Source organism: Grampus griseus, assembly GCF_964374135.1.
Source record: "Grampus griseus genome assembly, chromosome: X".
Taxonomy (NCBI): domain Eukaryota; kingdom Metazoa; phylum Chordata; class Mammalia; order Artiodactyla; family Delphinidae; genus Grampus; species Grampus griseus.
In genome coordinates this window covers 101,376,823-101,392,502 of record NC_138999.1, presented here as the reverse complement: position 1 = coordinate 101,392,502, position 15,680 = coordinate 101,376,823, and the positions used below count along the sequence as shown (strand labels likewise).

Here is a 15,680-nt window from a genome sequence, read left to right as displayed (position 1 = left end):
AGAAGTGTGAGGGAGGTGAGAGGAGGGGAAGGAGAAAGCAAAGCACTGGCAAGAGGAAGAAAGCAGCATAGGGGTAAAACCAAGGCAAATAATATGCAATGAACTAGAAAATCCATGACACCTCAAGACCATGCTGATGGGCTTCCCTGGTGGCTCAGTGGTTAAGAATCCGCCTGCCAATGCAGGGGACACGGGTTCGAGCCCTGGTCCGGGAAGATCCCACATGCCGCGGAGCAACTAAGCCCGTGCGCCACAACTACTGAGCCTGTGCTCTAGAGCCCGCGAGCAACAACTACTGAAGCCCGTGCACCTAGAGCCCACGCTCTGCAACAAGAGAAGCCACCGCAATGAGAAGCCCACACACCGCAGCAAAGAGTAGCCCCCGCTCACCGCAACTAGAGAAAGCCCATGTGCAGTAACGAAGAGCCAACACAGCCAAAAATAAATAAATAAAATAAAATTTTTTTTAAAAGACCATGCTGATTGATAAGGATGTGATCACGGCTCTCCAGCTTCTCTCCTATATACTGAAAACAAATGCAGTAAAGAACATATAAGCATACAGATGAACTGTTAGCAGTGTTCATTTTAGAACTAGAATTAAAAACTTTTTTTCTTAAAGGTATGTAGCTAATGCATTATAATTTAGGGGTCCAAAATTTGATCTCTGCTTGCTAAAAATCAAATTATAAAACAAGATTTTGGTTTTTTTACATTTCTCAATTTACCGAAGTCATCTGAAAATAAAGTCATATGTTTAACAAGTTTTGGCCACCAACTTTTAATAATACATATTTAATTTTCAGAAACATATGCTAACCATCAACAACATTATCAGGGTTCATCACCCCAGATGTTATTTCATTGGTACATTATATCAATATTTACAAAGGCTTTCAAATTCAACAACACAAAACAGCTTAATTTTTAAAACTACAATGCTTTAAAAAATGTAAACTGTCCATTTTTATATTATTGTAAAAAAAGAAGACTCACTCCTTAATGTGGCTTAATTTTTTTAAGTGAGCAAAGCCTGGTGCTCATGGATAAAGAATGAAAAGAATTCTTTACATAGGAAACATTGTGCTCCAGTGTGGCAAAAAAAAAAAAAGAATATATATATATATATATATATATATATATATATATATATATACACACACACACATACACACATACAAAAAAAGAATCTTAAGTCCACAATTTAGACCACACACAAAAAAAGTCCCCAAATTGAGAAATTTATAAAAACCATTTACACATGGTTGTTGACCTATTGAAAACCTATATAACATTTAAAAAATATTAACTCAGTCAAAAGATACCACTTCTCTTAAAAATGAAATTTTGTGCAAAAGAAATTATTTAAGCTAGAAACAAGACACTCCCCCTCAGTAAGAGGCCAAAAGAGCCACTGAAATAATTTAACTCTGTTAGATTTAGTGCATGTAACCAAAAGGCACACACATGTGATTAATATATTAATATATTTTCATGCAGAAACCTGTGCATGTTCACAATTATATAACACAAACATAACAAAACGTAAAGCCTAATGTTTGGCAATGTTATTCTAGCTACATTCCTTTCTAGTCTATCAGTCCCGGGTTTACTAGATCATTAACGTTGCCTCTCAAAAAATATATTATATTTGAACAACTTCCAATAAAAATTAAAAAAAGGATGTTGGCCTGAAACACTATAACTCTTTTTCAGTTCTGATACATATAGAAACTTACTGATATGTTTATTTTAAATGTCATTTCAAATTAAGATACATTTTTCCTTTTGTTAATAAACACTTTGATTGCTCCAGTGAAGTCAGCAGAGAGAAGAACTTCTGTGTTATCTGTCTTCATAATACCTTAAAAGCATAAAAGAAAGTTTTTAGTTGATTTTAAAAGAATATGAAGCCTGCTGCCACAATTGTCACATGCCCATGACCCTCTCTACCTTTGGGGTGGAAGAACCTCTCCCAGCCTTCAGTCTCTCTTTCCTGGCTTGCTCCTGTGATCCTTTCATCCTCCTGTACCTCTCCTCTCTGAGGCTCACTTCCACTTACCTTGTCTTAGCTGCTCTTTTCCTGGTAGCTAAGGAGAGATTATGGTCCCTTGGGGCCAGGATGCCTGGATTTACTCCCAGACAGCCAAGGCCTCTAAGTTGTCTAATTCTTCATTTCGCGACAAGAGGCTAGCATGTTATTCAGCCCCAGGACTGGAATGTTGGCAGGATGGGATCAGCTGGGCAAGTCTTTTGCCAACAGGGTTCACTAATGAGGTTGACAGTAAGGTTTACTGTACAGCAGACATACTGGAACTGCCATGAAATGAAGCACACACGATCACTCTGTGAATGCTGAGAGAACCTTTTGCCTTTCCAGTCCATACTGAAGAACCATGTAGCTACTACGCTGAATGGCAAAAACGCTTACCACTTACATTTGCTGGTAAAAACATTTAATGAACAAAATTCAGTGTTAACTATTATGCATAGGCAAAAATTGTGGGCTTAAGAAGGACTGATTACTAAGGAAGAAAATAATCCAAACTTTAACTGGGAAGTTGTGTACAGGATGAGTTAGACAAAATGGTTTCACTTAGATTTGTTAAAAACATATGCTAAGCTGCTGAACATTCCTAACCACACTTTTGGTATATCTCAAAGTAGTGCTATGCAGCAGAAGCAGCAGCAAACAACTGAGGGATATCAGAAAGGCTAGAGAAGAAAATAATTCATCATATATATATATATATATATATATATATATATATAGAAATGCCTTATAAGATACAATATAATGAAGATGATAATGTCTATTACATGCCAGGCATTTTGCTAGACACCTTACATGTGTTATCTTTAATTCTTCTCACAACCTTGGTTTGTCTTTTTTTTTTAGTTGTCAGCTGTATCTTTTTTTTTTAATTGAAGTATAGTTGATTTAAAATAGTGTTAATTTCAGGTGTACAGCAAAGTGATTTGGAGATACTCCTAATTTATCCCTCCCCCCTTCCTCATTGGTAGCCATAAGTTTGTTTTCTATGTCTATGAGTTTGTTTCTGTTTTGTAAATACGTTCATGTGTACTATTTTTTAGATTCCACATATAAGTGATATATTTGTCTTTCCCTGACTTACTTCACTTAATATGATAATCGCTAGGTCCATCCACATTGCTGCAAATGACATTATTTCATTCTTTTTTATGGTTGAGCAATATTCCTGTGTGTGTGTGTGTGTGTGTGTGTGTGTGTGTGTGTACACTGTAGTTTTGATTTGCATTTCTCTAATAATTAGCGATGTGGAGCATCTTTTCATGTGCCTGTTGGCCATCTGTAGGTCTTCTTTGGAGAAATGTCTATTGAGGTCTTCTGCCCATATCACAACCTTATAAACGAGGTATTATCACCATTTTAAACATGAGGAAAACTGAAGCTTAAGTTGCCAAATACGTCAGAATAAAGAGGAGGGCAATCAGATATATTTTATGATCTCAAAGCCCGAGTTTAAGAGTTTATTCTTAGAGTATATCTACACAGGTACAAAACAGCAAACACAAATCTGAGTATGATCCAAAGTTGTGCCTCTTTAAAAAGGACGCAGTGAAGTAATAACTGAACCATGTTAATATGGTGCAGTTTGAGAAGTTTAAAAAAGGTACTTTTCATTTTTCCTCAAATGGTTTAAAAAGCTAGAATTTTCTGTTCAATGTGTAGGGGAAATGTGCAGAGTGTAAAAAGGTATTGGGGAAAAAGAAAAGGAAAAAAAACCAACCAAATGACTTAATTTAGAAGAGAGAAGTAGGATCTGACTGTGAGAAAAAAAAAAAAGAAAATGAAAAGAAATTTCCAAACAGGCATTTAGTAAAGGTGTAATAATTCTGAGTTGGTTGATTTTTAAATCTGGTAATAAAAGAAGTGCTAGGGACTTCGCTGGTGGCACAGTGGATAAGACTCCATGCTCCCAATGCAGAGGGTCTGGGTTCAATCCCTGGTCAGGGAACTAGATCCCACATGCCACAACTAAGGAGCCTGCCTGCCACAAGTAAGACTCAGCGCAACCAAATGAATAAATAAATAAATAAATATTTAAATTTAAAAAATAAAAGAAAGAAGTGCTAGACTGAAGTTCATCTTTGCTATCAAAATTTTTCTTCACAGACAGAAAAAATAGTGTATTTAGTACAGTGTATAGTGCAAATAATGCCGCAAGGGAAATTACTTGATATTAAATGAGAAAAATGCTTGAGAACTTTTTAGTATTCAAATACTTTTAGAAGCACTCTTACTACATTGTATCTATTGTTGTGACTTTATAACTCTCTACAAGGCCTGGTTATAGTCTCTAAAGTGAGAAAACACATTTAATAAAATATTCTGCAATAGATTTTAACAATACAAACTTGTTTTCATTAACAACTGGTCCAAGTTTCCATGGTTTTACCTTACTCTTAAGAATTAAGAGGGACCATTTTTATATAATTGGCACTCAATACTACTTGACGGTTTCTTTTTACTTCCTAATCTGAGCATTTTATATAATTGAAAGTACTATTCCTTCTCAAAGTATTTGCTGCAAAGGGCAAGAATTACTGGCTTGTAAATAGTTATCTATGAGAAGCTGTAAATTTGTGGCAATTAGAAAAGGACACTGCTTTCATTTTGGTTTAATTCACTTATTCAGTAAATGTTTATTAAGCACCTACTATATGCAGGCAAGCACTGTGCTAGGCACTGGCCCTACAACAATAAATAAAACACATAAAATCTTTGTCCTCACAGAGATTATAGTGCAGCAGAGACAGATAATTTATCTTGTATGTATTTATGTCTGGTTTGCATTTCTCTAAAGAGAATAGTTGTCCATAAAAAAAATTACCAATTTTCAAAAGTTTCAGTTTTAATTCCCAGGTGAATTTAAAAGAAGTAAAACTTGCAAGAACTATATTACCAAAATGTTCAGAAATGAACATCTGACAACCATTATGTTGCATAAAGGAAATATTCTTCATACTCATGAAGACCTCATAATACCCACAGGTCAATGAGGCTATTAAAGGCTGACTAGAGAAAACGAAGGACAAATAAAATATGAATACCTACCAGAGGGCATGTTATCCAAAACTTCAGCATCTTCACCTTTATCGTTCCCTTCTGATTTTTCAGACTGCACATCCAAAGACAACATCAAACTTGGGTTTGGAGCAAAGATGGCTGATGTAACAACTGCATTATGGGCTGCGGAAAAAAATTTACTTTAAGACAACTAATAAACTTGATTCTAAACATCAAGACAAAAAGCATAATACTTCAAAAAACATAATAGTGTATGTTATATGCAAGTACCTTTAAAAACTAACATGTAAGTAACTAAGAACTATTTAAAACCCAAAAATATTTTCTTAAAAGAAACCAAATCCATCATAGTAGGGGACTTTAACACCCCACTTTCACCAGTGGACAAATCATCCAAAATGAAAATAAATAAGGAAACACAAGCTTTAAATGATACATTAAACAAGATGGACTTCATTGATATTTATAGGACATTCCATCCAAAAACAACAGAATTCACTTTCTTCTCAACTGCTCATGGAACATTTTCCAGGATAGACCATATCTTGGGTCACAAATCAAACCTTGGTAAATTTAAGAAAATTGAAATCGTATCAAGTATCTTTTCCGACCACAATGCTATGAGACTAGATATCAATTACAGGAAAAAATCTGTAAAAAATACAAACCCATGGAAGCTAAACAATACACTACTTAATAACCAAGAGGTCACAGAAGAAACCAAAGAGGAAATCAAAAAATAACTACAAACAAATGACAATGAAAACACGATGACCCAAAACCTATGGGATGCAGCAAAAGCAGTTCTAAGAGGGAAGTTTATAGCAATACAATACTACCAAAAGAAACAAGAAATATCTCAAATAAACAATCTAACCTTACACCTAAAGCAATTAGAGAAAGAAGAACAAAAAACTCCCAAAGTTAGCAGAAGGAAAGAAATCATAAAGATCAGAGCAGAAATAAATGAAAAAGAACTGAAGAAAACAACAGCAAAGATCAATAAAACTAAACCCTGGTTCTCTGAGAAGCCAAACAAAACTGATAAACCCTTAGCCAAACTCATCAAGAAAGAAAAGGAGAAGACTCAAATCAACAGAATTAGAAATGAAAAAGGAGAAGTAACAACTGACACTGGAGAAATACAAAGGATCATGAGAGATTACTACAAGCAACGCTATGCCAATAAAATGGACAACCTGGAAGAAATGGAAATTCTTAGAAAAGCACAACCTTCCGAGACTGAACCAGGAAGAAACAGAAAATATAAACAGACCAATCACAAGCACTGAAATTGAGACTGTGATTAAAAATCTTCCAACAAACAAAAGCCCAGGACCAGATGGCTTCACAGGCGAATTCTATCAAACATTTAAAGAAGAGCTAACACATAACGTTCTCAAACTCTTCCAAAATATAGCAGAGGGAGGAACACTCACAAACTCATTCTACGAGGCCACCATCACCCTAATACAAAAACCAGACAAAGATGACACAAAGAAAGAAAACTACAGGCCAATATCACTGATGAACATAGATGCAAAAACCCTCAACAAAATACTAGCAAACAGAATCCAATAGCACATTAAAAGGATCATATACCATGATCAAGTGGGGTTTACCCCAGGAATGCAAGGATTCTTCAATATACACAAATCAATCAATGTGATACACCATATTAACTGAAGGAGAAAAACCATATGATCATCTCAATAAATGCAGAAAAATCTTTCGACAAAATTCAACACCCACTTATGATAAAAACCCTCCAGAAAGTAGGCATAGAGGGAACGTACCTCAACATAATAAAGGCCATATGTGACAAACCCACAGGCAACATCGTTCTCAATGGTGAAAAACTGAAACCATTTACTCTAAGATCAGGAACAACACAAGGTTGTCCACTGTCACCACTATTATTCAACATAGTTTTGGAAGTTTTAGCCATGGCAATCAGAGAAGAAAAAGAAATAAAAGGAATCCAAATTGGAAAAGAAGAAGTAAAGCTGTCACTGTCTGCAGATGACATGATACTATACATAGAGAATCCTAAAGACTACCAGAAAACTACTAGAGCTAATCAATGAATTTGGTAAAGTAGCAGGATACAAAATTAATGCACAGAAATCTCTGGCATTCTTATACACTAATGATGAGAAATCTGAAAGAGAAATTAAGGAAACACTCCCATTTACCACTGCAACAAAAAGAATAAAATGCCTAGGAATAAACCTACCTAAGGAGACAAAAGATCTGTATGCAGAAAACTATAAGACACTGATGAAAGAAATTAAAGATGATACAAAACAGATGGAGAGATATACCATGTTCTTGGTTGGAAGAATCGACATTGTGAAAATGACTCTACTACCCAAAGCAATCTACAGATTCAGTGCAATCCCTATCAAACCACCAGTGGAACATATGTATATGTATAACTGATTCACTTTGTTATAAAGCAGAAAGTAACACACCATTGTAAAGCAATTATACTCCAATAAAGATGTTAAAAAAAAAACCCCACCAAAACCACATACAAGTTCTGAGATTCCATGACTTCTCAAATTTTAGACAAGTATATGTTCTTCCTTGGTACAGAAAAATCAAACAAAGCCAATACAATGCGAAAGCAGTTAAAACTGCCAAACTATCTCTCTGAAATAAAGCCTATACAAATTTACTTATAATACATCTCCATTTTAACTTTATTCACTTATAAGACACATAAAAGTATGCATTTACTTACCTTTAATACCTTCCCAAAAGTCATTACGATCTCTCCTCACTGAAGTAAACTTGCTTAAGTCATGATAAGTACTCCAGATATAAACATACTTATCTTCTGAGCCACTAACGAGGTAACTAAAATCATGGCTACATTTAGGGAAGAAAGAAAAAAAAAATCAAAGTTGTGGGTTTTTTTAGGTTTCCCTCTATCAGAGCTTCCTAGTTTGAAACACCTAAGAAAACAGCCAAGAGAACTTGTTGAAATACAGACTCCTAGTCTCACTCCAGAGGTCCTGAACGTGTAGGTTTGACATGGGTGGCCAGTGGCATTAGTATTTTCATCGAAGCTCTAGGTAACTGCTGCTGGGTTAACCCACACTGGGATGAGTGCCTACTTAAGAGATAAAAGAGAGAAGCAGAATGCTTTACCAATTAAATTACTGGGTAATTCAAGAAGAAAGGAGAACTGGTAAGAAAAGAGCTGAAATAAGGAGGGCTATAAAGGAAGAAAAGGTAGGTATTTCAGGAGAGCCTGCAGATCCCAAACTAACAGTTCAAATAATAATGATATGCAAAGGTGTAAGTACAGGACACTGTACTTTAGGGTCTCGAAATGCTTTATTAGCTTCTGTACCTAAAAGGATCAAGACCATGGCTGGGGTGGGCGGTGGTGGGGTAAATCTCCTCTTAGAAAGCATACATGAAAGTACAAAAGCACAAATTCTGGAGCTGGGTCTTCTAATCCTGGTTCTGCAACTACCAGTGTGACTTTAGGCAAATTACTTAATTTTCTGGGTGTTGGTTTCTTCATCCACAGAGCAGGGGCAATTTGAACTCTACCAAACAGCTGGATAATGTAAGTAGGACTGATAATATGAGACAACAGTTGTAAAACTGCAAAGTAACTAACAGCACCATATAAACATAAGCCATAGATCAATGGAAAAATGGGAGTAGGGGAGAAATGTTCTGATCCCTTTTGGGAATTCCTCATTGTCAATTTACCTGAAACTTGCTTTGATCTGGCTGCTGCTGTTGACATAACCCTTATACTTCATGGACAGTGACAAATCTCTAAGATCGTATAGTCTGATTCTGGAGTCATTTGAAGTTACCAGTATCTAAAAACAAATCAAAGGAAAAGTTAAAAATACCATCTTTTAATCTGTGCTAAGGTACAACCAAAAAAGGGTGTTAGACACATACAGAATATATCTCAAAACTAGAAAAAGCAATATTCCATAGGAAAGGAAATATATTCTTAGCTAAGATATGAAGAACTTACTTTCAGGAGTCTATATATAGTGTGGAGACAGATGGTTTTGAATACCTAGTACCTTATTTTCTCCAGGTAAAGGTTCAATGCCAGTAATTTTTCTTCCAACCTTGTTGCGCCCTCTGGTAGATCGGACATGTATCTGTGTGTGGTATTTCAAATGCTAAAAAAAAAAAATCACAATTTAAAAAGATCAGAATTAGAAAGAAACTCAAAGATCATCTGAGCCAACTCACAGACAAACATGGTATTATTTGTCCCAATTTACAGATAAGGCAGTTAAAGCCCAGACAGGATACACCAACTTATTCCAAACCACAAAAGTATCTATGTATTCAAGTATGTAATTTATACAAGACAGTCATTTACCTCTGTATCATAGAAAATACACCTGCCATCATATGTCCCAATCACTGCATATTTGCCATTCTGACAGAAATTTGCAGCTGTGATCAATTTTGTTTGACCATCTACTTCATTCCACAAAGCCACTTTTTTGTCAGGTATGTTCCAAAGGCGGAGCTTTCCATCCAATGACCCACTTAGAAAATACCTGTCATCCTAAAAATGTGATGAAAGAGGAAGGTTTCATTTTATCACATGAAGAAAAACTCATTAGCAAATCAATACATTAAGTCTATTAGAAATAATGTTAAAATATATAGATTTCATTTTAAAAGTATTAAAGTAAGCATTATTTCAGTCACTAAAAATAACAACAATTAGAAACCTCAGTATTCATTTTGGAGGAATGACATTCTAATCACTTTATCATACCCTTAAACTGCTTTTCCCAAGGTATAGATGTTAATAGATAATGTGTTTGAGTATACATTGTGTAGAAGGGTTCTGTGGTCAAATAAGTTTGAGAAATTCTGGGTTACACAAAGTTAAACAGGATTCTCAGTTAACACGCACTCTGAATCTTTAACGGGCGACTTTTTTGGGGGTCAGGTAGGGATATCTAGCAGGGCTAGCAATTCAAGGAACATGCTTTGGGAAATACTATCCTAAAATGGTACATTTGCCCATACCTTCCTTGGGATACATGTAACAGATGGATAAAAGAGTAACTAATGCCAGTTAGCCCACAGAACCAGTCAAGTTTTGGAACTCTGATACCCTGTCAGCAGAGAATTGCTTCACTATTTAAATTCTCAATCTCAAACCAGGGGTTCTCAGCTGGGGGCAGCCTGGCCCCACAGGAGACATCTAGCAATGTCTGGAGACAGTTTGGAATTGTCACAATTTAGAGGGTGGGGCGCTACTGACATCTAGTGGGTAGAGGCCAGGAATGCTGCTAAACAGCCTACAATGCACAGGACAGCCTTTCCTCTCTCTACGAAAAAGAATTATCCAACCCCAAATGCCATTAGTGCCAAGGTTTAGAAACCCTGTTCTAAACTAAACCAAGCCTACCATGAAGCTGCTCTAATTTTTGGTAACATAAGAATTAAAAAGAAAATAAAATAATTGGGATGCCAAAACAAGAAACAGATTTTCTTCTCCACTCAAGATTATTATTCTTACCCACTTCTCAAGCCCGTCAAGGATAACCTTCATAGAATAGGCATTTTTATGGCTATGGTACAGTAGGCTCAACTCAATGTCTACCAGCAGATGTGCTGAACAAATAAAAATACTTCATCTTGGTCTTACAACTCAGAATTTTATTTACATACATATATACATGTGTGTACATGTGTGTGTATCTCCATTTTGCTATTTCTTTTATGACTCTGCTTCGTTTCTTCTAGGTAACATTATTTGATAGAGTCATATTTCCTAGGAAAATGTCAACACCACCCCACTCTTCCCTAGCCCCTCTCATAAATTCTCCAGGTCAGTAGAATTTTTAGAAATAAGGCTTTTCAGCTTCCAAAATAAAACCAAATAAAAGTATAGGAAAATTATTGACTAAACAGAAACCTTAATAATAAAGTACTACATAGATAACTATTACCACCTAATACCCCTCTCTTTCCATCTTGATACATTATAGTTAAAATAGAGGTGGGGGGATTTTGCTCACAGGTGCTGACAGGGGTAAAATCTACCCTTTTGTTGCACCCTTAGGTGACAGGATGGGGATATTATTTAGAAAGAAGCCTCGAAAGCTTGATGGTCAAAACTGATACAGTATTAACATAGATTAAGCATTTTTAATTTTCAAAAGTTCTTAATAAAATCTTCTCTAAGGGTTCAGAATTATTACTGCCTATGTTATAAGCCTGCCCAGGGAGGGAAATTATATTGAGAGAAAAAAGTCATTCTTCTCTCTTAATTTGGGGAAGGAGAGAAAGAAATGTCAATATAATTGAAAGGTTGCATTAAAAAGACAATGGGTACTAAACACATAGAGATGAGGACATGATTGGAAATGTAATCATACACAAATGTAGTGGAGGGAAAGTCAATGAGGGTCAGCTCAAGCCCTCCACTTATTTCAACCTAGCTAGTGAAGCAGTGCCAACACGTGACATCCCTTGTGCTTACAGCTGCAAAGAACTAAAACTACTCTAGCCTCATGCATTTGGTGGCTCTATCCTATAAGGGCGTAAGATAGCTCTGGAGTCCATGATGGTAGATTTTTCTCCTTTAGTTGAAATCATATGAAATTCTTTCTAGAGGAAAGATATTAAAGGATTTTCTACATTGAAAATGAGTATGAAGGGATCTCAAGATTAACAATGTTTTCAGACCTGAAATAGGAATTCAGTCTATCTTGTAATGAATTTTGGTCTTTGCCTCTTTCAATCTTTTCCTCTTTGTCTCTTCCCTTCCTGACCCTCCTACAACTATTCCTGCCTATATGCTTCCCTTTCTCATTTATTTACCTGCCGTCTTTTCTTCTTCCACTGTCTCCAACCTCTCTCCTCTTTAATAAGATATTTTATTTCTTTATTTATACCCTGCAGGTCTTATTAAAGATTTGGGATGACTTTTCACTGTCATATTTAGACTATAATATTTCCAGCTCTTCTAATGAAGATTAGCACAATATTTATTTCCTTTCTTATTTTTAAAGCAGAATGAAACACTAAATCAAGTTGCTCTTAACTATTGGATATTAATAATTTTTTTCCTGTAGTCCAATTACCCTCCAGAGAAACCTGGTTCCCTCACCTTCCTCATAGTATAACAAAAAAACATGTAAATACTTACTCTTGGATGGAAAGCTATGGCAGTGACAAAATCTATATGCTGAAAACAGCAAAGGCATTCTCTTCTGGAAATGTGCCATAGCCTGACTGTTTTATCCATTGAAGAAGAAAGCAGAAAGTAGTTCTACGGAGAAATTGACATTGATTATTTTATCACCATATAAAAAAAATACTTACTCCATAAAAGTGAACTTTTAGTTTTAGGTATCTCAAGAGTTTTATCATTACTATTGTTATATGCAGCATCATAAAGTACAAAGATATCCAATTCACTTGGACAATCCCATTTTTTTCCCAAATAGTTAAATACCATATTTCTTTGATTCTAAGACTTTTTCACATTACCTATTCTGAAATGAGGATGAATCTTATGACTTCTGTTGAAAGAAATCTGCCAGATGCCGACAGAGGACTAAAGTGTGCCTTGGTTGTTGGAGCCTGCGTGTACTAGAAGTTAGCTATGAATCTATTCATTTGATCGTCACTTCAGTTATTTTCACATTGATAACACTGGTGAATTTTAACTCACATGAATTCCCTAACTGTCACTTAAAATGTCTTCAAAAAGATTATCCTATAATGCAGCATGGAAATGAAAAGTTATTGTGCACCTGTCACACCTTAGGCAAGCAAATTAGAGAATAGAAATTGTCAAATGTCTCAGAATAGAATTTTCAAAGCTAGAAGAGGGTAGTGTAACTGATTTAGGCATTATGATGGCCCATCACCCATAAACCAAACATCTATCTGTCAAAAGCTTCCAGATGGATACATAAGGGGATAGGATTCCCAGGTGCTCGGCCCTACCAGGCACCAGACGTGCCACTGTGCAGGGGCGCGAGACCAGATTTTGTATGTCACTCCCTCTCGCGAGAACACCGGAATCATAACTAAATGCTGAACAATCATCAACAGGAAGACGCTGGAACTCACCAAAAAAGATACCCCACATCCAAAGACAAAGGAGAAGCCACAATGAGACAGTAGGAGGGGTGCAATCACAATAAAATCAGGGGCTTCCCTGGTGGTGCAGTGGTTGGGAGTCCGCCTGCCAATGCGGGGAATGCGGGTTCATGACCCGGTCCGGGAGGATCCCACATGCCGTGGAGTGGCTTGGCCCGTGAGCCATGGCCGCTGAGCCTGCGGGGGGCCCGTAGCAGTGAGAGGCCCGCGAACCGCAAAGCAAACAAACAAAAAACCAAAAAAACCCCAATAAAATCAAATCCCATAACTGCTGGGTGCGTGACTCACAAACTGGAGAACTCTTATACCACAGAAGTCCACCCACTGGAGTGAAGGTTCTGAGCCCCACGTCAGGCTTCTGAAGCTGGGGGTCCGGCAATGGGAGGAGGATTTCCTAGAGAATCAGACTTTGAAAGCTAGCGGGATTTGATTGCAGGACTTTGACAGGACTGGGACAGAGACTCCACTCTTGGAGGGCACACACAAAGTAGTGTGCACATCAGGATCCAGGGGAAGGAGCAGAGACCCCATAGGAGACTGAACCAGACCTACCTGCTAGTGTTGGAGGGTCACCTGCAAAGGCAGGGGGTGGCTGTGTCTCACTGTGAGGACAAGGACACTGGCAGCAGAAGTTCTGGGAAGTCCTCCTTGGCGTGAGCCCTCCCAGAGTCTGCCATTAGCCCCACCAAAGACCCCAGTGTTGGGTCGCCTCAGGTCAAACAACCAACAGGGAGGGAACCCAGCCCCACCCATCAGCAGACAAGCCTATTAAAGTTTTACTGAGCTCTGCCCACCAGAGCAACAGCCAGCTCTACCCACCACCAGTCCCTCCCATCAGGAAACTTGCACAAGCCTCTCAGATAACCTAACCCACCAGAGGGCAGACAGCAGAAGCAAGAAGAACTACAATCGTGCAGCCTGTGGAACAAAAAACACATTCACAGAAAGACAGACAAGACGAAAAGGCAGAGGGCTATGAACCAGATAAAGGAACAAGATAAAACCCCAGAAAAACAACTAAATGAAGTGGAGATAGGCAACCTTCCAGAAAAAGAATTCAGAATAATGATAGCGAAGATGATCCAGGACCTCAGAAAAAGAATGGAGGCAAAGATGGAGAAGATGCAAGAAATGTTTAAGAAAGACCTAGAAAAATTAAAGAACAAACAAACAGAGATGAACAATACAATAAGTGAAATGAAAACTACACTAGAAGGAATCAATAGCAGAATAACTGAGGCAGAAGAATGGATGAGTGACCTGGAAGACAGAATAGTAGAATTCACTGCTGCGAAAAAGAACAAAGAAAAAAGAATGAAAAGAAATGAAGACAGTCTAAGAGACCTCTGGGACAACATTAAACACAACAACATTCGTATTAAACGGGTCCCAGAAGGAGAAGACAGAGAGAAAGGACCCGAGAAAATAAATGAAGAGATTATAGTCGAAAACTTCTCTAACATGGGAAAGGAAATAGCCACCCAAGTCCAGGAAGCACAGAGAGTCCCAGGCAGGATAAACCCAAGGAGAAACACGCCAAGACACATAGTAATCAAACAGGCAAAAATCAAAGACAAAGAAAAATTATTGAAAGCAGCAAGGGAAAAACGACAAACAACATACAAGGGAACTCCCATGAGGTAAACAGCTGATTTTTCTGCAGAAACTCTACAAGCCAGAAGGAGGCGGCATGACATATTTAAAGTGATGAAAGGGAAAAACCTACAACCAAGATTACTCTACCTGGCAAGGATCTCATTAAGACTCGATGGAGAAATCAAAAGCTTTACAGATAAGCAAAAGCTAAGAGAATTCAGCACCACCGAATCAGCTCTACAACAAATGCTAAAGGAACTTCTCTAAGTGGGAAACACAAGAGAAGAAAAGGACCTACAAAAACAAATCCAAAACAATTCAGAAAATGGTCATAGGAACATACATATCGATAATCACCTTAAACGTGAATGGATTAAATGCTCCAACCAAAAGACTCAGGCTCGCTGAATGGATACAAAAACAAGACCCATATATATGCTGTCTACAAGAGACCCACTTCAGACCTAGGGACACATACAGACGGAAAGTAAGGGGATGGAAAAAAATATTTCATACAAATGGAAATTAAAAGAAAGCTGGAGTAGCAATACTCACATCAGATAAAATAGACTTTAAAATAAAGAATGTTACAAAAGACAAGGAAGGACACTACATAATGGTCAACGGATCAATCCAAGAAGAAGATATAACAATTATAAAAATACATGGGGTTTCCCTGGTGGCGCAGTGGTTGAGAGTCCACCTGCCGATGCAGGGGACACAGGTTCGTGCCCTGGTCCGGGAAGATACCACATGCCGCAGAGCGGCTAGGCCCGTGAGCCATGGCCGCTGAGCCTGCACATCCGGAGCCTGTGCTCTGCAATGGGAGAGGCCACAAGAGTGAAAGGCCCGCGTACTGCAAAAAAAAAACAAAAACAAA

General features: G+C 37.3%; 1 protein-coding gene across 2 annotated transcripts in view; it reads right to left on the bottom strand.

Moving 5' to 3' along the window:
• Nucleotides 1-716: 716 nt before the first annotated feature.
• Nucleotides 717-15,680, bottom strand: part of WDR44 (WD repeat domain 44) — an 81,106-nt gene continuing 66,142 nt past the window's right edge. For both annotated transcript variants that reach the window (XM_082680651.1, XM_082680650.1), the window contains exons 14-20: nucleotides 12,243-12,365; nucleotides 9,447-9,638; nucleotides 9,139-9,240; nucleotides 8,807-8,922; nucleotides 7,821-7,948; nucleotides 5,102-5,236; nucleotides 717-1,864 (exon numbers count right to left, since the gene is read on the bottom strand). In XM_082680651.1, the coding sequence (XP_082536777.1) occupies nucleotides 1,770-1,864; nucleotides 5,102-5,236; nucleotides 7,821-7,948; nucleotides 8,807-8,922; nucleotides 9,139-9,240; nucleotides 9,447-9,638; nucleotides 12,243-12,365 (891 nt within the window). In that variant the 3' untranslated portion in view covers nucleotides 717-1,769. The remainder of the gene's footprint in view (nucleotides 1,865-5,101; nucleotides 5,237-7,820; nucleotides 7,949-8,806; nucleotides 8,923-9,138; nucleotides 9,241-9,446; nucleotides 9,639-12,242; nucleotides 12,366-15,680) is intronic.